This window comes from Lichenostomus cassidix, chromosome 4A (genome assembly GCF_008360975.1).
Source record: "Lichenostomus cassidix isolate B80296 chromosome 4A, HeHo_3.0, whole genome shotgun sequence".
NCBI lineage: Eukaryota > Metazoa > Chordata > Aves > Passeriformes > Meliphagidae > Lichenostomus > Lichenostomus cassidix.
Window position 1 is genome coordinate 18581077 of NC_139485.1, and position 23015 is coordinate 18604091.

At 47.1% G+C, this 23015-nt stretch overlaps 1 protein-coding gene across 6 annotated transcripts in view; it reads left to right on the forward strand.

Moving 5' to 3' along the window:
* FGF13 (fibroblast growth factor 13) overlaps nucleotides 1-23015 on the forward strand; it is a 206884-nt gene that overhangs the window by 155343 nt on the left and 28526 nt on the right. For 5 of the 6 annotated variants that reach the window (XM_085060763.1, XM_085060768.1, XM_085060767.1 and 2 more), the window contains 2 exons: nucleotides 6522-6632; nucleotides 10159-10262. In XM_085060763.1, the coding sequence (XP_084916889.1) occupies nucleotides 6522-6632; nucleotides 10159-10262 (215 nt within the window). Of the gene's footprint in view, nucleotides 1-3909; nucleotides 4567-6521; nucleotides 6633-10158; nucleotides 10263-23015 lie in introns of those variants that run through there. The other variant, XM_085060765.1, reaches the window with a different exon arrangement.

Consider the following 23015-nt stretch of genomic DNA (forward strand, 5'->3'; position numbering starts at 1 on the left):
AGCTTGTAACTGTAGAGGAGTGGTTTGGGGTTTAAGATGGACTAAGTGAGCCTTAGAGCTGGCTTGGGATTTTTTTCTTCTGGTCTTGATTTTGATGCAGCATTTGTTTTGCCCAACTGCTGTTAGTTTATGTAGGATGTACTGTAAATCTTTTGTGCTCGGGATAGATTCAAACTCAGAGCAAACAGCAGTGGTCTGGCATCTGCCTCAGCACAATGGTTTGGGGAGGATGAATGAAAAAACAGAACTTTTGCACTTTCCTCTGATGTGGTGGAAGAGTCAGCAGTGTGTGCAGTTTGGGCAGCAATGGGGCTTTGATGCCTCTCTGTGCAGAAGCAAGGGCAGCCTGCTGTGTGTTGGGTGAAAAGCAAGCCCTGCAGTAGTCAAAGAGCCTCTCCTGCCTTGGCTACCAAATTACAGGCTTTACTTTTGCCCAATCCAGGCACCTTCTGGAGGTTCAAGTGTATTTTAATGATCAGAATCATGGAAATAATCATCAGCAAAGACTCAACAGATGACTGGGAGGAAAAATTGTAAATCAAAAGTGGGTGAGATCTTTGTCTGCTTCAGAACAGTGGAATTGCTTCTGAGTCAGGTCACAGCTCCAGGGAGATCGTGGCACTGTCTCTGACAGTAACTGGACAAGTCTGGCCCATGCTGATTTCTTTTTGATTGAAATGGCACTGACAGTTTACTCATTAGCTGTAAGTGTGCCCCATTGCAATAATCATAAACAGAGAGAGAGAATGTGTGTTCAAGGAATGTCTGCTTGTCTTCTACGTTCAAAAAGTCACTTGGAATGCCATTTCATTTTATTTTATTTTACCTTCTTAGCATGGTGGGGAGTGAGCAGCTCTTGCTTTCCAAAGAAAATAAAGCTGTTCCTTAAGATTTTTATATCTGGAACACTGAAGTAGTCCAAAGGCTGGTCCTGTACCAAAGACGTTTTCCCCAACAAGATCTTCATTTTCATGTGCCATTTATAGTAAATGAAGACATGTTTGTAGGAGTACCGATAGATGAAGAGGTTGATCATGCAAAAAAACTGGAGGACTGTTTTTTGAAACTTAAATCTGATTATGCATATATGCTATTTTTGTTCCTCTCTAGTTATCTGTCAAGGAACATTTGTGCAAATGAATTTTCATTATGGATTTTAAGCATGCAAGCTGGAATGTTGGCAGAAAGATATCCCAAATACTGCTTTCATATACTGCTTTTCCCCAAGATTTTCAAGGTTAGCTGAATTCTGAGTTCTGGTTAGTCTCTGTGGAAATGCAATGTCTTGTGACCTTGTGGGACAGAGGACAATGAGGCAGCTTCACTTTGATCTGAGGATCAAACACTACTTTGCAAATTGGGAATATTTATAAAGTAATGGGTGAGTCTCAGAAAAACCCAAGTCTCACTCATGACTGTATTGGAAGTGGAAAGATGGCAAAATTCATAGTATGTTACCGGTGAGTTGAGTAGGATGAGTTATTGCTAATAATACCCAAGTGGCTGTCTCCTGTGTTGGATTTCACATGTCTTACATGGACTGGCAGATGAGGGTAGTGGTGGAACTTGTGAATTGCAGCTATTTTTACCCTACTGTTAAACTTAAATCAGAAATTAGGAGTATTTATTTAATATGCAAATGTGCATGAACTCCTCATAAACAAACGTGTGCATGGAGGAGTAGGTGTACACACAGAGTTCTGACAGAGAAGGGCTGTGGGTGGCTGAGTGGAGCTGCCAAGCTCCGTGTCAGCTGCTGTGTGGCACACATTGTCCTCGCAGTCACACACTGTCACAGAGCGGGCACAGGGTGGGCATTCAGCCTGTCACTGAGCCTGGCCACACCACAGGGCTCACTGGGGCAGCAATTCCCGGCTGGAGGAAAGAGATGGGGAGCTGTTGCGAGCTGTTTCTGGTTGAGGGAAGGACTGTAGTATTTGCAGAGGTGCAGCAAACTTGTTTGAACTGAGCTGTGTGGAGATGTTGGGCAGTGTGGGTTCTGCTGCCCCTGCCCGGGATGGTCAGTGTGTGTCCCCAGCCAGGGAGGACAGGACCTGGTTTTGCTGAGGGCACGTGGAGGAGAGCAAGAAGGGGCAAATATCCTGGGAAGCCTGTCCGGGTCTGGGAGCACAGCAGAAGCGGGTTCTGTCCCACACCCATCGCCATCAGGGCGTTTCATGGCCTCGGGCGAGCTGCCCAGGGCTCACGGCATGCAGCTGCCAGGCGAGGGTGACAGACGCCTGTTGCCACTGCAGTCCCCAAGGGCTCAGCTGCTGCAGGGAAACAGCTCCCAGGGACACGGACATCCATCCCGCCCTGCCTCAGTGCCTGCGACGGCTGCGGATCCCTCTGCCTCGGGATAAATCCTTTCAATAGTTGTTTGCCTTCGGGGCTGCAGATCTCTGTTTTATTTCCAGCCTGCATTGGCTTTGATTTAGGCTCCAGCTGTTGAAAGCTCGCTAAAGAGCAGGGAGTGGGTTGTAAAGGGATCTCCAGGCCCTCCTGCTTCCCATGTCCTGGGGCACGGCTGTGTGCGGGGCTCGGTGTCCCCAGGCTGTGTGCGGGGCTCGGTGTCCCCAGGCTGTGTGCGGGGCTCGGTGTCCCCAGGCTGTGTGCGGGGCTCGGTGTCCCCAGGCTGTGTGCGGGGCTCGGTGTCCCCGCAGGGCACAGCAGTGCCAGGCTGTGTGCGGGGCTCGGTGTCCCCGCAGGGCACAGCAGTGCCAGGCTGTGTGCGGGGCTCGGTGTCCCCAGGCTGTGTGCGGGGCTCGGTGTCCCCAGGCTGTGTGTGGGGCTCGGTGTCCCCAGGCTGTGTGCGGGGCTCGGTGTCCCCGCAGGGCACACACACACTGCTGCGGCTCCGTGCCTTGGTGCCACCGGAGCCGGCCGTGGATGCACCCAGTGCCATGGGAGCCTGGCCTGGGGACGCCGCGGGGGACAAAGGGGAAACGGAGAACATGGCCATCACAAGGAAATCGCTCTTTCTGGGGATTTCCTAGGCTGCCACAAAACGGGAGCTGAGAGCAGGTGGTGGAAAAGAACAGCAAGGGAGGCAAAGAAGCTGCAATAAATCAATGAGGCAGAGAGGGGACATCCTGTAAGGGTGAGAGGAAGGCAAGGCAGAGCTGTGGCTAGAGCTCCCCGCCTGCCCCAGCCCGTGCTGCTGCCAGCCAGGTGTGCCGCTCCGTGCCGTGCCGCTCCGTGCCGCGCCGGTGCCACGGGGCTGTTTGCTCACCGCAGTCACGTCTGTTTAGGTGGCTGCTCCTGCCGGGAGGCTGCTCTGGCCGGCTGGACACCCCGGCCCTGGCCAGCCTTGTCCTGGGCAGCCCCAGCCCGTCCCCCCGGCCCGGGTCGCTCCCGCTGCCCGCCCCAGCCCCTCCGCAGCTCCGCAGCCCCGGGCAGAGCTCCGCTCGCCGCCGCGCCTGGAGAGGAGCGGGAGGAGGAGGCAGAGGAGGAGGAGGAGGAGGGGAGGGTGGTGATAAGGGGTTTGCTGCGTCGCCTCATTTCTGTACCCAGCGCACGGCTCGTGGGGAGTGCGCGGTGCCTGCATCGCTGCCGGAGGCTCCTGCTGCTGCTGCTGCTGCTGCTGCTGCTGCAGTGCCGGCTCGGGCTGCCGGGCAGCTCTCAGGGCAGCTGCCTGTTTACCGTCTGCCCGCAAGTGCTGCTCTGCAAAGCCGAACGTGCCCGAGCAGGAGAGGCTGCGCCGAGCGCAGAGCGGCGCAGGGAAGAGGCTTCCCGAGGCGTTCGGCAGCCGAGGGCCGGCAATCCGCACCTCATCCCGCCGTCTCCACCACCGCCTGCTTCGGGGCTCTTCCTAAGGCAGAAGAGGGAAAAGGATCCAGAAAAGCCCTGCAACTGGACAGCCCCGGCTGGAGTCTAACAGGTGTTTGCTGGGATTCGAATGGGGAGGGGACGGGTGGGGAGAAAAGTTACCTGGAGAAACTGGGGCTAGGAGAGATGCGATGATCTTGCACCAAGTGGATGTGCCGTGTCTGCGGGCGAATCGCGCGTCTGGAGAAGCTCGGAGGGATGTCTCGCAAGCGATCTGCGTGATCTCCGTAGGAACGCTCACCTCCGCCTGCAAACTTTCCCCTGCTACAAGTTGGGAGGAATAAAAAAGCACCAGAAAGTGGAAAGGGGAAGATCTCGGAGGACAAAGCCGTTCGAGCTAAACTGTTGCGTCCCGACGCGGGGCTCCGCTGCGAGCATCCCGCGCCGTGTCCCGGGCTCCGAGCCCGTCGGCGGTGGGTGGCGTTGGCCAAGCTGCCCGGCAGCGTCCCCAGCTCGGGGCCTGGCCGAGCAGCATGCTGGCTGTGGCTCCTGCGGCCGGCCAGCGACCCCCGCGTGCCTGACCCGCCCGTGGCGCCGGGGCCGTGGCGGCTATGGCTGCAGCCATCGCCAGCTCCCTGATCCGCCAGAAGAGACAAGCCAGGGAGCGGGAGAAGTCCAATGCCTGTAAGTGTGTCAACAGCCCCAGCAAGAGCAAGGGAAGCTGCGACAAGAACAAGTTGAATGTGTTTTCCAGGGTCAAACTCTTTGGCTCCAAGAAAAGGCGAAGAAGGCGACCAGGTTGGCAAGGGTTATATCTTTGGGGGGGTTGGTTTGTGTGACTTGATGGAAACTGGGATGTGGATCTGGTGTGGGGAAAGGGGGAATGGTGTCTCAGGGCTTGGGAAATGGCCGTGTGGGTATTGCTGGTTCTGGCTTGTATGGCCTGACTGACACAGGTACCCCATACCAGTCCCTTCCCCTGCCCTGTGCACCTGGTTTCTTTGGTAGCACACACCACTGCTGTGTGCCTCACTGGGGCTCCGTTCCCTGGCTGTCTCCCTGCTACACATGCACAAACACATGGCATGTATTTGCGGGGGAGATGCTAGTGGAGAAGTTCCCACACACGCATCTCCTTCAGTTGTATATTGAATAACTTCGTGGTGTAGAGATCTGGTTTTGCTGTCCTGTTTCACAGAATGCCCGTGTCAGGCTTTATCTGCCGATTGCAGACGAGGCTTTCTGCTTTCGCTGGCACCTTCCAGAGTTTTGCTTTGGCACCCTGTTCCTTTCTAGGAATCTCTTACCTGCAGCTGCCCTGTGGCCATCATGTTCTCTGGGTCACAGGTGCCAAAGATCGGGTGTGAAGGCTCAGTCCCTGATCTGAGTGGATTGTTTTGTCTGTGGGAGGAGCAAAACCCTCTGGTTTGTTGTTGCTGTGCCTTTGCTGTGCTGGAGCACTGATGTTTTTGCCACTCCACCTGTCTGCCTTGCTCAGCAGCCACCAAAGAGCTGCCTTGCTCGCAGTTTGCAAACAGCTTGGGGATGGATTGTGGCTAAAAAGCCAAAGTGAGGGTTGGAATAATTCCTTGTTAGAAAAGTCGGTAGATAAGAGTTGTGTATCCATCAGCACTCTTATCAGAGTTGCTAACAAGATCTAATTCACGCAAACTGCTGGAAGCTTTTACCTGCTGAAGTGAAGTTCAGTAGCAGAGCTCCCTAATGCCTTTGGTTACAAACACAAGGAGTCTTACCCAGACACAGAGTGCTGGAAATGACTCCACATCTTCACAGTGTGTTTATCTGGGAATAGAGTAAGATGTTGAGCAGGGAGCTGCAGGGATGCATCAGCTCCTGACAAACGTAGTTGTGGGAAATGACTACAATGCAGATGTCATTGGCATTCAGTGGACATAGACCTTTTCTGCAATTACTCCTGATGTTATTCCTAGATATCTTAAATGACACACTTGACAGCATATCCTGCTGCTCTGTACTTTTGGTCTAGATATGAAACCGTGTGAGATATCTCGCTTTCTAGCTGTGAATCTGAGGATGGTTCTGAAAAAAGGAAATCTATCCAAACTATACGTTGTTTTGATCTTTCTTCTTCTAGCTGATGAGGTAATTACCTCAGCCCTTATGGTAATATTTATTTTGCAGTTCCACACATTGCTGGGTTTCAGGGTTTCCCTCTCCATTTTCCATATGTTCACTGAGTAGTTTATCACTTTGGATGCTCTGTACTCTTTGGAGCAGTGAGGAATGGGGGTTTGTTTATTAGAGCTGCAGCAGTTCCTGTGCTAAACGTTTGCTGCTATATATTTAGGCTCTCAACTGTCACTGTGGCTCTTATTAATGCTGTTGTAATAGTCTTCTTTTTCCTCTCCATCGAAGAACTCACACCTTTTTAAAAGACAGAATGCACTCTTTGCCAGCTCATTTTTAATCTTAAATGAGATAGGGCTGGGCTCCTGAGGCCAAGCAGCTCTGTTGGAATCTGTATTCACTGGACGTGGATTTTGCTGTAATCGAAAGTGGCATTTAATCATTTTGGCAATTGATTTCATAGACATAAATTTGATCTCAGCCTCAATGAAAAGTGTTGCAAAGCTGGTAGCCCTGCTTTTGTTTTGGGTCTTTTTCTTATCTCAGCCTTGAGAAGAAACCTGAAGATTTGTTTTGAACGTCCTGCTCGTTTGGAACAGCACGTCAGGATTTCCCACATTAATCTCACTGTTGTTTTTTTGCAGAGCCTCAGCTTAAAGGTATAGTAACAAAGCTATACAGCAGGCAAGGATACCACTTGCAGTTGCAAGCAGATGGAACGATTGATGGAACAAAAGAGGAAGACAGTAGTTATAGTAAGTGACTCGAGCATAAATGGTGTGTTTGTGAATTGTGCTGTCTCGTCCTTCCCATGCAGCTCCCCTCAGAACTGTTGTCCTGAGTGAGGGGAAGTGGCTCTGATGCTGGGCTGGCAGTGCAGAGTCCTTCAGACTTACTGGGTCTGAGAGAAATACTGAGAGATAAAAATCACTTATAGAAATAATGAACTAGAGGAGGTAATGATGACACATGTGACAAACAAAGCAAATGTTATCTCCATGGTAATCTAGAGAAGTTCATTGCTGTCCTTTGGATTTTATTAGATTTTTTTTCAGCAGGGAAAATTTGCTCGCCTACTCAGAGCCTGAAATAGAATAACACTATCTCCACTCTCAAACAGGGGCTCATTCAAACAGAGCCGTGGTGTTTCACAAACTGGGAGTTCATCAGCGTTTTGAAGTTCACATTTCCTTATTATTATTATTATTATTACTATTTTTGGTCCCTTCTAAACTTAATTACACAATCCGCTTTCAAACAGATTTCCCTCAGGTTTTCCCTCAGGTTTTCTGTGAAAAAGCTCTGGGTAGTTTTGGTTGTTGTTTTAGATTGGGGTTTTTTTTACAACTTTCAGGATTAATAGAAAACAGGAAAATATGACTAGAGCATCGATTTGGTGTGTGTAAAATACTTAAGGTTTTCACACAGCTATACAAGTTAGCTGAAACAATGTTTCAGTAAAGAGTCTAAAGATATCTTTGTTTTCACTGTGCCCTTAAATTGGCCATAACCTGACAGACCATTAAGCAAACCATAAGAACTCCTTGTTTTTGGAGACCAGCTTTCCAAAATATTGACTACTTAAATATAATGGAAATATGCCAGAAATTAGCCAAGAGTCCATGTGATTTGAGGAAGTGCTTCTTGGAAAGGATCTCCTGGCTGAGAGACAGACTTTTTCTCATTAAGTATGTGGAATAGGGCAAGGGTATAAATTTATTCCCCAGTTTTGGCAAGACAAAACGATTTCAAGACTGGTAAAATAAGGAAATGTAGGAAACAACATCCTGCAGAAAGTGCACAAAGGTCCAGGTGGCCAAGCCAAGAGTGACAGACTTCACAGGAATGTTTATGTTCATGAATCCAGCTGTGGCCTGCAGTATCTTACTGTGCAGCTTTATTTCCCTGTCAGCTCATATTGCACAAGGACCATGGCAGAGATCATCTCTCCCTTAGGCATTGCTTGGTTGCTCATTAGGATGGATGTTATATCCTCATTTTAAACAATGCAAACAGGACAGGGGAAGAGTAGGATGCAAATTACTTTGGATTATCTTATGCCAACAGCAACTGATCACAGTAGCAAACTATTTCTTTTGCTGCAGCTTTTTTGCCACCCTTTCTGTCCTATCTGTCCACATGAGGGTCATCCCCTGGCAATGTGGTGACACCTCCATCCTGCTGTCCCTCTGGGGGCTTGCAGAGATGGCTCTGCTGTGGGTCCTGCCAGCTGTCCCATCCCTGTGCCTCGTGACAGCCCTGTCCCAGCTGTGCTGTCCCTGTTCCTCATGCCAGCTCTGTCCCAGCTGTGCTGTCCTGTCCCCATGGCTCATGCCAGCCCTGTCCCAGCTGTGCTGTCCCTGTTCCTCATGCCAGCCCTGTCCCAGCTGTGCTGTCCTGTCCCCATGGCTCGTGGCAGCTCCAGCTGTCCCAGGTGCTGCCGTATCCTCAGCTGGTCACTGGCAGGTCTGTGGCACTATATGCAGTGGAACTCCTACTCAGCCCCTCGTGCTGAAATACCTAAACACCTGTAAAAGGGCTTTAAGAAATGTCCTTTCCAAGGAGAGCTGCAGGCTCTGCCTGGATGCTGTGCTTTACGTTGTCCTGTCCAGCGACACAGAGAGCAGATGCTGGTTTGGGGTTGAGCTGCAAAGGACCCCTGGCAAGGGAGTATTTACTGAGACACACAGGGAATGTCTTCTCCCCCAAATAAACTCAAGCATTTGATGGAATGAATGAAAAATCCATTTCCCTTACTGAAAATCTAAGTTTCTTTTGCCAGAAGCTGCACAGAACTCGAGGATTTTGTTTTAGTGAGGAGAAAGTGATTTCTGCTGGTTTTGTGCTGGAGATGAGTGTGATGAGGGTGTGCATGTGTGTTTGTGTCTGCATGCACACTTGTGGGATGAAAGGGAAAGAAAACCACTGATTTCATTATTGGTTAGTTCTGGGTGTTTCCACCTTTTCTGCTATGTTCAACCACTGTAGGAAATGCAGTGCTTAAAGGTGCTCTGACCTCAGGCACTCGATGTGCTCCTGACAGCCCCAGACCCAGAATTCAGGGTCTGTGTTAAATGCTGTCAAGCTGTAATATTTTTTTTAACTAAAATATGACCATTTGGGGGTTTCCAGGCTGAAAAAGGAATTTATAAGGGGTCATAATTCTTATCTTATAATTTTGAAAAGAATAAAAATATTTCAAATTCATAATTCAGTTTTAAATTGGCTTTAGACAGTGACCATAAATATCAAACTTCAGCCTGAAGCAGACCAGTTTTCCAGCCAAGCAATAAATCATTGGAAATGAGAGGTAGTTTAGCATTACTTTATCCTATCTCTGAATTTATACTACAGAGTGGAAGGACATGCTTTGGGTTATGATAATTTTCTTAACTCCCCTTTATTTTTAATCCTGCATATTGAACACAGAGTACTGTATTCAACTCATTATTTCTTGTGTTCAATTTTAACAGAGCCATGGATCCAAGCTATGGCAGAGCTTTGCTTTTTTCTTTTTATTCTTTTTTTTTCTTTTTAATTTGCTACTTTGCAAACCGGAATCTTCATTTTTTGAGGAGATGTTTCTGTGCTCATAAATGCTGCCACTATTAGCATGTGTACAACCAGAACGCAAGCAGAACATTCAAAGCAGCTCAATTTTGAAAGCACAGATTCAGGGGTTGATCTAAAGAATATGCTGCCATTTCATTTCATTTTGAAGTTATTTCAATCTCTTTTTTCAAAGCCATTCTCCTCTAAAAAAGAGGAAAAATTAAACCCCAATGAGTTTTGAGAGGAAACATTTTCAGATGCTAATGATGGTTTTTAACTTTTATGAATTTCATCTTCTTCCTTCCTTTTGGTCAAAATGTTTACTGACTTTGAAAAAGTTTGGATTGTCTTGAAGATTTTTTTGTTTGTTTGCTTCTGGATTCCTTTTTTTTTCCTTTGTGCACTTACTGTCAGAAAAAAAATCCCTAACAAAATGCAAATGAAGTGTTCAATTGTACTTGGCAGAGCCAGGTAAGTTCTTTTTGCTGCCAGCAATTCACTGTTCAGAACAAGGAGAGGCACTGATACCCTCAGATCATCTCTGAGCTGTTGGTGGAAATTGCTGCAAAACAACATGATGGTAGAAGCATTTCTCTGTAGCACCCACAGAAATTAATATATGCACGAATAGACATTTTTTATTTGGTTCTGCTAATTATGGTTTAATTTTCTGTCTAATCTGCATGCTCTGAAGGATTAATTTTGCTCTCCATCTCCTTTCTCTCCTAGCTCTGTTTAACCTCATCCCGGTGGGTTTACGAGTGGTGGCGATTCAGGGAGTTCAAACCAAACTCTATCTGGCAATGAACAGTGAGGGATATCTATATACATCAGTGAGTAAACATTTTCATTTTGTTCTCAGTGAAACTGTGGTAAGAACTTGGTAGATTAATAATTTGCTGTTGCAGTGGATCTGCTTGTGACCTATAAATGTGAGGTTTGAGGGCAAAGTTGGTGTATTTGGGATAGTCTGGTTCTGCTTTATCAATCTCTCTTCCTTAGGAACACATATGGATGTCTGGAATCAAACTGTGGTGCCTTTGAATAACCCTGAAGTGTGAAATGTACAAAAACCCACAACCAAAACCCCAAACAGAAAGGATCCTCTTCTCTCATGGTCACTGTGGGCTGATTGGGCTAATTAGAATGGGGGAGTGAGGGGAAGGGAAAACTCTGTGCATCACATGGTTTGTGTCTTCCTATGTAGTCTGTATTACTGTTACTAAAAGGGATTGGAGAAAGTAATATGTTTTTTTAGGCAGGATTTTCAGATAGAAATTTTATGGCTTCAAGTAGGTGAGTGAGTAAAGAAATTAGTAGTTTTGATGAAGAATGTCAGTTAATAATTTTCGGTGACATTTCCCACAAGCAAACAATGTTTTTATTTTAAAAAAAATTTAAATAGGCCATTTTTCAATTAAAAACATTCAGTTGAACTATGTTCAGGAATTTTAATTACACAGTCTTGATAGATTGTTCCCAAGGATGAAAATAGAGGAAAACGTATTTTATTATCTACTACAAATGATTTAATTCTATGAATGATTCCCTTAATACTGGTAAAAATTAAGCAAACTTATTCAAATCTCTCATTTATTTTGCAACCCTGACAGCTGGGAAAAGGGGCAGCTTTGCATATTTTTGCTCTTGTATCTAGCAGAGCAAGCCCAGATCAGAGCTGGCAATGCTGCAGTGACATCTCAGCGAGCAGCTCGGTGCTCTCAGGGCTCAGATCTGCAGAAACCACATCTGGTTTTGCAGAGGTGAGGGAGATGGGGTGAGGATTTGCCCTGCAATGGAGCAGTGACTTCTCGTTGTGAGACACAGCCCTGCAGTCACAGGGAGCACTGAGAGGGTGAACATCATTTCCAGTATCCCTTGGAGTGGGGAGAAGGGCCAAAAAATAACCCTGGTTTAGAGAAGTGCAACTTCTAGCTCGATGGGCATCTTGGGCATCTTAGGCAGAGCTCTGAGATTCACTTTGGCTGTAATTTTTGTTCCTGGCATTGATTAAGGGTAGTTCTTCATACGGTTGTGTTCCCATGGATAGTGTCTTCCTTGAATCCCTTAGTATCTTTGAATTTCATCCTTTATGTCATTGCCAAATTACCTGGTGACATCTCTCTGTCTCCCCCTTAGTAACAGCAGTCATATTTGTTTCTTTATTAGACAACTGCATTTTCTTACATTTATGTTTTTATTCTTCTTGAACTTGATATGCTTGGCAAGACCTTAAACAGATTTTTGTTGTGTGGTTTCCCAAATTCGTACTCCTAAATACTCTTCACAAAGACAGGAGTCCATTTAAATTTGATCTGCTTTTCTAAAGAAAGTTGTTACCCAAGTTCTCAATAATCTTGTGTTTACCCCCTGCTGCCTTCTTGTTGGTTGTTTTGTTCTTTGCAGTAATCACAAGGAACTCTTGGAGGGCAAAACCAGCTCGTGTTGGTGAGCCCAGGGGATGGACAAGGGCTGCTTCACCTGCTGTGCAAAAAGGTTGCCAGAAATCCAGTTCCAGCACATTTTTTAAGTGTCTCTTGCATTTCTTTTGCTGCTAATGGTCCTTTCAGCAAGGGAGGCAGTCTGACAGTCTGATGCATGGGAAATGAACTCTGTATTTCGGGCTGTATTCTTGGTTGATATAAATGAGTCCCAGGAGAGCTCAGCTGATTTCTACCAGCTGAACACTCACCTGTTTGAGGAATGCCACCAGGGAGTCTGGGGAACAGATCAGCTCAGCTAAGTGACATCCATCTCCAAAGCTGAGGGTTTCAAAGCCCTTACAGGGATGTGTTCCTGAATGGGATTTGTCAGGAGCAGACAGATGGCAACATGGGATTGATCAAGTGCAAAAGCCCACAAAACACTGTCAAGTTCCAGAAGCAAGAGAACAGGGGAAAACAGAAAGGCACTTAAACTGGAGATAACTACAGCAGATAGCTGCAGCATTTCCAGAGACAAATGAAATTAGCATTGATGATGCAATTAAATATGGAGAGAGAATAGTGTGGGCTATATCATGATCACTTGGTTTTGGTTCTCTTGTGATTCTTGTGTCTGTGCAGAGGGGGATCCAGGTATGTGACCTCAGAGGTAGCCTGCAGGGAGGTTTGCTTCCAGCCCAGTGACTGTAACCAAGAACGAGGTGAATTTTCTCCACGGGGGGATCAGTGATGTATAATAAATCTGCAGACAACAGATATCTGGTCTTGGCTGCCAGAGTTTATAGATAGTTTGTGGCATCTGTCAGTTAGAGCAAAACTAAGATCTTCAATGTAACAATAAAAGCTCCTCAGGGACAAGGCAGCAATTCAGCTAAGCAAGAGAAAGGTAAACTATTAAACCAAACATGTGATTGTCTACATGTGTTATAGAAGCACATTGAAGTCCTGGCCTGCAGGGAAGGAAAGCGACCATATCACATCTCCATATCACAGAACATCACCTCTGAAATGGCTCCTTTTCTGCAGCCAGTTTTCTCCTGAAGTCCATGGGTGTTGTGTGACTGCACCTCCCAAGCTGAACCCACCCTCAAAATTCTATTTGGAGGGACCTTGTCAGGAGCTATTTGAAGGCAGAGCTCTCGGTGCTCGAGCATGCTCTGCAAATGGAAACACAGGTTTGATTCATCGCTCTTACACCAGCGTCATGCTGCTGCAAGATGACTTAGACAGTGCTATGGCACTGCTGTCTTACGTAACCACACCATGAATCATTTTGTATTTTAGGGTGGCTTTTCTTTTATCTTACCTTATTTTTCTTTTTATGAATGGCCATATCCTTCAGATGACCACCACACTTGGGTTTTTCAGGTTTCATACCTTATGAACTCCATGTGTTGTTTTGTTGCCTTGAACAAGAGAGTGAAAACCATTTAAAGGATCTGTTTGTCAGACATGCAGTCCTGGAGCTATTGCTTTCTCATTAAAGTGATGGTGATGTGGCAGAGGAGCTCTCAGCAATTCAGAGCAGCAGCTGAGTGAAGTTCCTTAAGGGAAGGCGTGTGGAGGTGAAGGGAGTTGGGTGTTCTGCTTGCATTCTGCACAGGCTGAAACAACCCTGAAACAAGTTTAAAAAGCAGCCTGTGAACCTCTAGCCATGTGTTTTCCACGAACCATCACATTAGAGTTCTTCAAATCATGTAATGATTGTCGGTGAAATGCATACTTTTCCTATAGAACATTTAGGTGATTTTGTTCTTGTGTATCCTGGATACATTGTGAGAAGCAGTGAAATTCAGTATGTGCTTCTCATGGCACAGTGCTGGACAGTCCCAGGAACGATGCAGCTCAGCTAGGAAAGAGGGTTCGTTTTGCATCTTGTTTTGTCCTGGGCTCTGGTGTTTTACTGAAGCATTTAATTCAACAGTGGCACAGGCAAGGAGTCTTAAGGAATCTGACAGTTCTGCCAGGCTGGAGAGAGCCTTTCCCTCAGAGTGTCCTTGGCCCTGACCTGGTGTGATAGGGTCAGGTCTGTCCATCCCTCACACAGCCTCTCAGCTCTCCTGTTGGAAACCCAGGGCACTCAGCCTTTTGTAGGATGGCTGTCAGGAAGAGGTGTTTATGCTGGCTTTGTTAACTATTCTAGGATGTCCAATATTTTTGATTTAATTTTGCCGTTTCTTGTCTGATGTCACTTGGTGCAGAGTTAGCATGGATTTAAGGAGCACTTTGGTGTAATACCCTGAGCATAGCTGTATATTTAATTTACCCCAAGAGGACATTCAGCTAGCATTGTCCTCTGTATGTAAAATAAACTGTCACATACAAGTTTGGTACCTGCACTGAAAATAAATATTGTGTGAAGCATGCACGTTGATTACAGCCAAGAGAACTGAAATGTGATTAAATTCTGAGAGTGATTCAAAAATTGGTTTTGGTGAGTTGGAGAGAAGTTTGTGCATATTTGAATACTGAACAGTGCAGGGGAGACCTGCTGTAGCTAATGGGAATGGCTGGGGCATTTCTAATGAATTACTGGCAAAGAGCATTTTTCCACCTCAGGGAAATAGCACAAACCAAGAGATGTGGGAAATAATCAAAAGCTTCATCTGGTTAAATTTGCATGTCAGTATAAATCATTTTTTACCATGACTGCTCAAGTGCAGGCTGTACCTTAATACAGTTGATTCTCTTCAATGACAGCCTCTCAGGCACTGATACATGATTTTCTCTCCATCACAACGCCTTGCTCTGAGCTGGATAAGTGTTCAGCATCCTCACAGGGAGGAGGGATGCCCTGGCCCTGGTGTGACCTGCAGTGTGCTGCCAGCCCTGGGTGCTCCTGCTGCCCACAGTGCAGCTGGGAGTGGGGCAGGGCAGCTGTGGGGTCAGTGTGGGACAGGAATGAGCCCTGAGGACATTCCCAGGCTCTGCAGGAGCAGCCTGGACTGATAAATGTTCTCTGACCCTTCAGCCGTGGTCACTGCTCTGCATGGTGCCTGCAGCTGAGCTCAGGGCTGCAAACCATGCACTTTGGGTTCAGCCCTGCAGCAGTGTTGCAGCACGGAGGGGAAGGCTGGCTGGTGGGGAGCAGTGTGACTGCAGATTCCTGGGGACACTGCCTGCTGTCTCCAGCACAGAAATGCCCATGGCATGATCCTCCTGTGGGAGAATTACTGGGAGATTCAGCAAGCTGAAGGTCTGGAATCTCTTAGCTGCTTTTCTCTACAAGTGATCCCCCAGGCATCTGAAATGCACAGAGCTGCTGCTTGCATCATCCCTCACTGCTCAGGGCACTCAGCCTCCTCGATGAGGCTCCACAAAGGAGCCCAAGCATGGCAGAGTGATGCTTCAGGCTGAGCACTGCACAGAGCCTGACAGACCTGCAGTCACACCTGGGCAAGGCTTTCCTGACAGAGGTGTTGTGGAAAACCAACAGTGAAGTTGATGTTTGTGCAAGAAGAGTTTAAATGCCCTGTGAGATAAATAAAATACATGCAAAGCAGATAAAAGGCTATAAGTGCATCCTCTCTTTTTGTTGGTCATTTGCTAATCCATGTCAAAGTCCTTGGGTGAAGAGGCAGAAAGTTTTTATAAGCTCAGACTTCAGATGTTGCTCAGAGCAGAAGTTTGGGACACAGCAAGTTCAGAAATGAGTCTGAAATGGCAATGTAGCTCTTAACACTCAGGTTTTCAGCAATGCACTGCTCACTGGGGTCACAGTGACAAAAAACTGCCATGATGACAAAAAAAGAAAGCCTTGGCAGAATTTGGAGTTGGCCTGAAGTCTGATGGCTTCACACCTTGGATCACAGCGATCACTCTGAACAACGTGCTTTGGCCCTGGACCAGCAATCAAGGAATACTGAATTCCAAGACTTCCAGACTACTCACAACCCATCACTGTCACATTGCAAAGCACGTTTGGCAAGCAGAAGGGGTGAGCAGATAAGGAGTGCAGCAGACGGCGTGAGCTGCAAGGTGCGAGGAGAAGAAGAGCATTGCCAGGCTCTGGGTGTGATCCTTGGGTTTGTGTGCTCAGATCCCCAAATGACAGGTTACCTTGCTGTGATTCAGCAGAGCAAGGAGAAATGTGCTGCTCTTCTCTCCTAACGTGGGTGTAGGTGCTGCACCTTGTGACCAGCAGTGTAGGTGCCTGTGGGTGTGAGGTCCATGCACAGCAGGCATGTCTGCTGCTGCTTGTACAGCTGGGCTCAATTCACTAGGAAAATATGGATGTTAGTGTTTATGTGGATTTTTGAAGTGTTGATTATTTTTCCTGATATGTGTCTTCAAGTTCAAAACAAGATCACGTTCCAAACCGACTCTGTTTCATCAGAATGTGACTTAATTAAAAGAAAACACTGCTCTGAAATCTCAGCTTCTTCCCTGCACCTGCCTTTCCTTCTGAAAAGCTGTCTGCCTCCTCTGGGAAGCCCAGAAGGGTTTTCCCTCCCTCTCGTGCTGCAGGTTGAGCTAATGAGCAGCTCTTGTCACAGTGACTCAGCAGAGCTGCTGCCTGGACCTGCCAGCAGGATGGCTCAGCCTGATGCTCCCAGCCTGCTGCCCATCGAGGGTGGGCATGGAAACCAGGCTGCTGGGGCTCTCACACAGCCTGCAAGGGCTCCCCAGGCCAGCAGCAGTGGGCTGGCATGCCAAAACAAACTCAGAACTAGAGTCAGAACCAACCCAGGATGACTGAAATGCAAGGGCTCATCACATTTATTAAATTTACAGAAAGTGTTCTCCATGCAGCTCATTGTTCAGCTGGGAGCTCATTGCCATGGGATCCCAAGGATCCCATCATTTGTCTGGGTTCCAATGTCATTTAGGTAAATTCTTGAAATTAAAATGCTGCAAAGGACAATGACGTTATGTTTGGCTCAGAAGTACCTGGGAATTATCACTCACCTGAGGCTAGGGAAGTGAGGCTAGGAAGGTAAGATTTCCTCTCTCCTATCCTCTCCCATGGGCACCTGCAGTCAGCCAAGAAGATGAGAAAGATGCTCAGTCTGACTGCTCAGTGCTGCTGATGTTCTATTCATGGGATATTTTTCAGGAGGCTGCTGCTGCTCCGATGAGAAATCCCCCAAAGTGTTAAACCTGCTTAAAGATTCGTGGGGAAAATGGTAGTGATGAGAGGATGGAAGAGGAGTGAGAATGGTCTGCAGGAAAAGCTGGGTGAGGAGGTGGAAGTGCTCCTGCCTGTTCCTGGGCTGCTCCTGTTTGCCTGCCCAGGACTGCCAGCTCTGCCTGTGGCAGCACTGCTGCAACAAACAAAATTTAGCAGTTCTTGTGCTAAAAGTAAGTAAAGAGCAGCTCAGTTTCCCAGAATTTCTGCCCATCCATCCATGCAGACTGTCATCATCAACAGATCTGCCGTGTGGGGGTATTGGGAGTGAATTTATTAAACACTTCTTTGTGTCTTTTTATCTTCGTGTAGCCCTGCAGTTACAGCAGTGCTAAGAGGAGCTGAATTCAGTTCTGTTCTACTTGGCAGCCTCCAGAGGAATGTTTACTGCCTCCTGGCCGTTTACATCCTTGCAAGCCTACTGATAGCATCTTCTCCATGCAGAACTTCCATTGCAAGGGATGAGGTGCAAAACCCCAGAATCCAGCTGGAATATAGAAGTTCACATTGTCAGTTAAAAAGCTTCTTTTGAAAAGAGTACTGAGAAAAACCCATGGGGAGTCAGTAGGGAAGAAAAAGGAGTCATTATGCCCACGATTTGGAGTTTTATGGTTGCTTTTGGGAGCTGCAGCACAACTGGAGGTTTCCAAAGCAAACTCTGGTACTTCAGTCACTGAATGCCATCCTCCTGGCTCAGCTCCTGAGTGCTGAAACCAGGGACCCTGCAGGAATCCTGGAAAGCAGGATAAACTCTTTGTGTGGCAAAGCAGCAGAAGCTGCTCAGGGACAAAGGAAATGGAGAAGTTGTCATGTTTAGATGATGCACTTGGTTTCAGAAACTAACTTTTCTGCAGATAAGGCAGTTCTGGGAGTTAGACCTGCTGAGTTCCTGGATGGAAAATATAAGGGTCTGGGAAAGGAAAAAGGTTGTTGAATAAAAATTGTATCAAGAAACTTGCATTTCCATACTGAGCTGCTTTCATTAGGTAATCTATTATTAAAAAAGGAATCCAAAATTTAGAATGGATTAGGGAGTCTTTGGATATAATGCCTATATAATAGCTTTTACCAGCATATTGGATGGTCTAAAGAGTAGAACTGATAAGGCCTTTCATATTTTACATTCTGCTGATGCTACAGGTGCCATCAGATTGTTTTTCATTTTTGTAATTTTACCCAAACAGCTCTGAATATTGAGCAGTACAGTTCTTCTAAAATGAAATCCACTGGGGAGCTAAGCAAAACGGGCATGATAATTGGTGAAGTGCAGTTCTGTTTATTTAAAGCCTCAGGAGGTATCTGAAAATCAGAAAGCTCGTTTCAGAATCACAGCACAAGATCCTGCCTGCTTTACAAAGCAGTCTTCCCCCTTCCTTACTGTCATTACTTTGAATTCTCATAAATAAGGGATCAATTTAGGCCCTCCATCCTCATCCCCAGAGCATTTTCAGGTGTCAAAGAATCCTGTTACGAGATAGCAGTGCTTCTCTTGAGCCCAGCTATTGGTGGGAAATTACATTGAGCATTTGAGCTGTGAGTGGGCAAACCTCAAAAGAGTTGTGAGCACTTTTCTTGGAATGACAGCTCCAGAACTTAATGTCCTAACAAAATGGCTTTAGGGAGCTGCAGAGAGTGGTTTGTTCCTCGCCCTGCCAGTGCTTGTGTCCTCCAACTAAACTGGGGAACAGTATTTTCCAAGTGAGGCTATCTGGTGGAGCTGGTACATAAATTAGAAGCAGAGCTTCATAAATAGGAAGATTTCAGCTCAGGTTTCAGGGAAAAGTTCACATCAATTCTCATTGGGTTCTCGTTATTTCACACCAGTGTGCTCAGAGCTAGCAGAGCATCTGCTGCCAGCTGAGCCATATTGACACTGACAGAAGGCACAGTAAGCTCAGAGTAAATAAGTGAGTGATCTGAAACAGAACAAAAAACATAAGAAATTCTTATATGTGAAATAGACACAGTTTGAAGTGCAGGTCTGTTCCCTTCACCTGATAAACTAAGAGTTTAATGGGCTTGAGATTGCAAATCCTTTCTCATGTAAGTAATTCTTACTCAAGCAGTTTCTTTGACTGCCAGCCAGAGGGAGAATTAATTTATCTGAGTAAAATTTTCAGAATCTGGACAAGATGGTCATTGATTTACAATATGAAATTTCTGTGTCATTAAAAAATGAACAGAACATTTGGGAGGCCTGTGAAACTTAATGACTCAAAGAGGTGCCTGCCTGCCTGGGGACAGGTTGCAAGGCATGGAGCATGAAGAGTGGGGAGAGCAGCAGAGCTCTGCTGCCCAGAGGGTTGGTTTGGTGTCGTGGGCAGGACTGGAGCCCTTGGCTCAGAGCTGCTGTGGAGCTGAATGCCAAAGCTTCATGCTGAGCCATGCAGGAGCTGGAGTGTGCAATAGCCCAGCAGGGGCAGAGCCAGGTGGTGTTTTGTTCACTAGTCTTCCCTCTCTTCAAACGCCTCTCACTTCTGGACCTTTAGGACTGAGGTGTGTTGGCAGCCCTGTGTGAGGTGTGGGTTTGCAGCTTTGGGCAGCACTGGCAGCTCCAGGCTGCTCTGCTGAGGTCAGAGCAGCACAGCTCTCTCCTCACACCTCTGCCAGGTGGGCAGTGCCTGCCTGGTGCCATGGGTGGGCAGGGATCCTGTTTGTGTTGGGAGCCATGGAGCTGCAGCCAGCATCACTCACCTGTCTTTGACTTTAGTTGATGCTTTAGCTGCCTCTGGTGGGTGAAACAATGATTGAATGTGTGTTCTAGACAGACTTGCAGTTGCACCATGGGCAGCAGGGCTCAGCCCAGACTGCCTTGGGCTTCTTGGGGAAATCATTGCAGCTGAGGTTGGAAAGACATGCAAGAGCTTTATGCAAATTGTTGATTTCTACCACATTGGTTAATTGTTTTCCAAATTTGCATTTCTAATCAGTGAGATGCCAGAAAACACCTGTACTCTTGAAGTGATGCACTAGCAGCTTAGACTTCCTTTGATGATGTTTGCAGGAACAGTACCAGAAGAGCAAGCATTTATTATAAATAACTTGTCATTCTTACAACTAAACAAAATGTTTTCTTCACAAAATGATGTCCAGCAGCAGCGGCAGGGAAAGAATATTCCTTCCCCATGAGCCAATGGCCATTGCACTGCTGATTTATCTTCCTGGCAGCAGTGAAAGGTGTTTATGCAGCAGCTCTGTCACCACAGCCAGGCAGGGCTGGGCTGGGAGCCTCACAGTGATTTCCATGGTGAACCCCTGAAGATCTGGAATTTCCAGCTGAGAAGGAGACAGTCTTGATCTGCAAGTGGCTTGTGAATATCTATGCTAAGGAAATGAACCTCCTTTTGTGCTGTTAGGGGCAAAGAGGAGTTCAGTCCTGCTGCCTTGGCCCTGAGTCTGATGAGGCTTCGTTTGCTACCCAACAGAAAACCCTCTGCACTTGCAGCCCTGCATTTTATTATCACAGGACTGACAGGAAAAGAAGACAAGTTCTTTTTTTCCATCTCATTTAATACTAGGCTTTCTGTTGTTGAGCTGTTTTATTTCCCTCTGGCTCTGACACTCTTCTAAACAACAGTTGCTTCTCTTATGAAACAACTGGAGTTAATGTGGGTAATTGTGATAGTTATGGCCTTTACTTTTTGATGTAGCAATTCCCAATCTGTAGGTTTTTTACTGAGTCAAGCAGTGTTGGTAAAATTAAGTTGTCATTAGGCTGATGCCTCTGGAGAGAGTTTGCCACTGTAAGGCCAAATCCAAACATCTCTACTCTTACTCAAAATGAATGTCGAGTAACCTGGAGTTGGAAATTCCCTGTGCCTTGCAGATCCCACCCTGGACACTCAGATCTCACACTGGGACACTCAGACCCCACCCTGGACACTCAGACCCCACCCTGGACACTCAGACCCCACCCTGGACACTCAGATCTCACACTGGGACACTCAGATCCCACCCTGGACACTCAGATCCCACCCTGGACACTCAGACCCCACCCTGGACACTCAGATCTCACACTGGGACACTCAGATCCCACCCTGGACACTCAGACCCCACACTGGACACTCAGATCCCACCCTGGGACACCAAAGGGAGCCTGGCACAGGCATGTTTCACACAGTCCCAGTACCCTCCTCTCCAAGCATCTCTTCTGCACACCTTGCTTTCTCTCCCAACCAGTGCCATCAGCATTTGTCACATTAATTATGGCTGTTGGTGTTTCTCTGTCCCTTGCAGTGTTTCTCAGCTCCTGGGGCTGTGTGTGTGCTCCAGGTATCCCATTTGGCAAACACCTGACATGCAGGTATGTGGGCAGTGCCTGGGGACACAGCTGTCCCTGCTGTCCCTGGGTGGCTCTTTGGGTCTCCTGTGCCACCCAGGGAGCTGCCAGAGCTCCGGGCAGCCTCAGCTGGGAGCACCCAGACACCTCACAACCCCTCTTACCCTGGGGTGCTTTTTAAGCTAATGCTCTTCTGGGATGGACAGCAGTGCTTTCATTTGGCTAAGAGACTAAAAATCCCATGTGCTGCTCGTTGCTGTCACTGACCAGCCAGCAGCACCAAGGTGTCTGTCTGCTGCCCTTCCCTGAGATGATAAAAGGCAATCCCACTTAGGGCAGGGCAGGGTTTATTAACAGAAATCATTACTGATGGAAAACAAGATTCGTTGAGAAAGAATTCTGACCTGCACAGCCTTGTCTTATCGTTTAGTTTCTTTTTTCCCTTGATATTTTCTGCTCCAAGAGTAAAAACTTTAATATAAGCCCTACATTTTTGCATGCATGCATATTCAGGGTTGTAAATGAAAGGAGGTTGACAGTTTTGCATTTAGTAACTTCACACCCACACAGCTCTTTTCTTTCTGATGCTGACACTTGAGCCTTTGAAAAAGCTCCCCAGAGCAGTGCTGGGTGCAGACAGTGAGATCTGAAAGGGAACCTGATCTGCTACTGTTTGCTGATGGCACCTAAAAGGGCTTTGAAGAAGAGCTTTTTCCGAAATGAGGAGCTTGGAAATTGTTTCTGTGTAACTCAGGAGGAAGCCTAAAGCTGCTTTAAAGGAGGGACTAACAGTGGGAAATTGTCTAAGGTTTGTTAAGCCAGGGGAGAGAGGGGAAGTCCTGTAGTGTGACATTAGGTGACATTAGGTGACACCAGAGGTGAGCTGGGCTCTGCTCTGCCACAGCACACTGGCCTGACTCCACTGGGCTCCAGGCAAGGCTCAGGTCTCAGGGACTCCTCTTGGCTTTTGCCTAGCAGTTCCCATGGCTGAGGTGGGTTTTGGGGTGCTCTCTGCCCTGGGTCACCCTGCAGGAAGCTGCTGTGACCTCTGGCTGTAGCCAAGCCCTGCTCTGGGGTGATGCTCACCCTGCAAGGAGGAGCAAAGGGGAATTCCTGCCTCCCAAACAGACAGGGAGACTCCAGAGACTCCACCTGATTGTCCCTAACCTCAGTGGTTCCCTCATTGCTTCTGTTCTAGAAACACCTTGTTGGTTTTTACTGCAGCTGACTTCTCATTCTTCTCCTTCCTTCTTGTCACTTCTCCTCTTTTAACATCCACTTTTCTCTATGTTTTATTTATTACATTTCTCCTTTTCCTCCCCCTCTAGAGTTTATTACATGTCTCTCTTTGCCAGTAGAGAGGTCAGGTGTACTTCCATCCACCCCTTCCTCCTTCTCCCAGCACCTCTCCAAGCCTGCTGGAGCCCATGGCAAGGGTGTGACTATAAAAATAACAAAATTAATTCCACATTTCAGAACAAAAGGAGTGGGTTTAAAACCTGCTTCTTCTCCCACTCGCTTCAGAGGACACCCGGGCTTGGAAGGGCTTTTCTTTTCCAAACACTCTGCTCGAAATAGGCATTTGTTGTAAAAAAAGCGATTTTCAATTTGCACTGGGGGTGGTGGGCATACATATTCAACTCAGCTCATATACATTTTGGGTAATTTAAGATTTCCATAAGTAGGAAGTCTATGTAGTGTAAGCCCTGGTGATCCTTAGCCATTCACAGCAGAG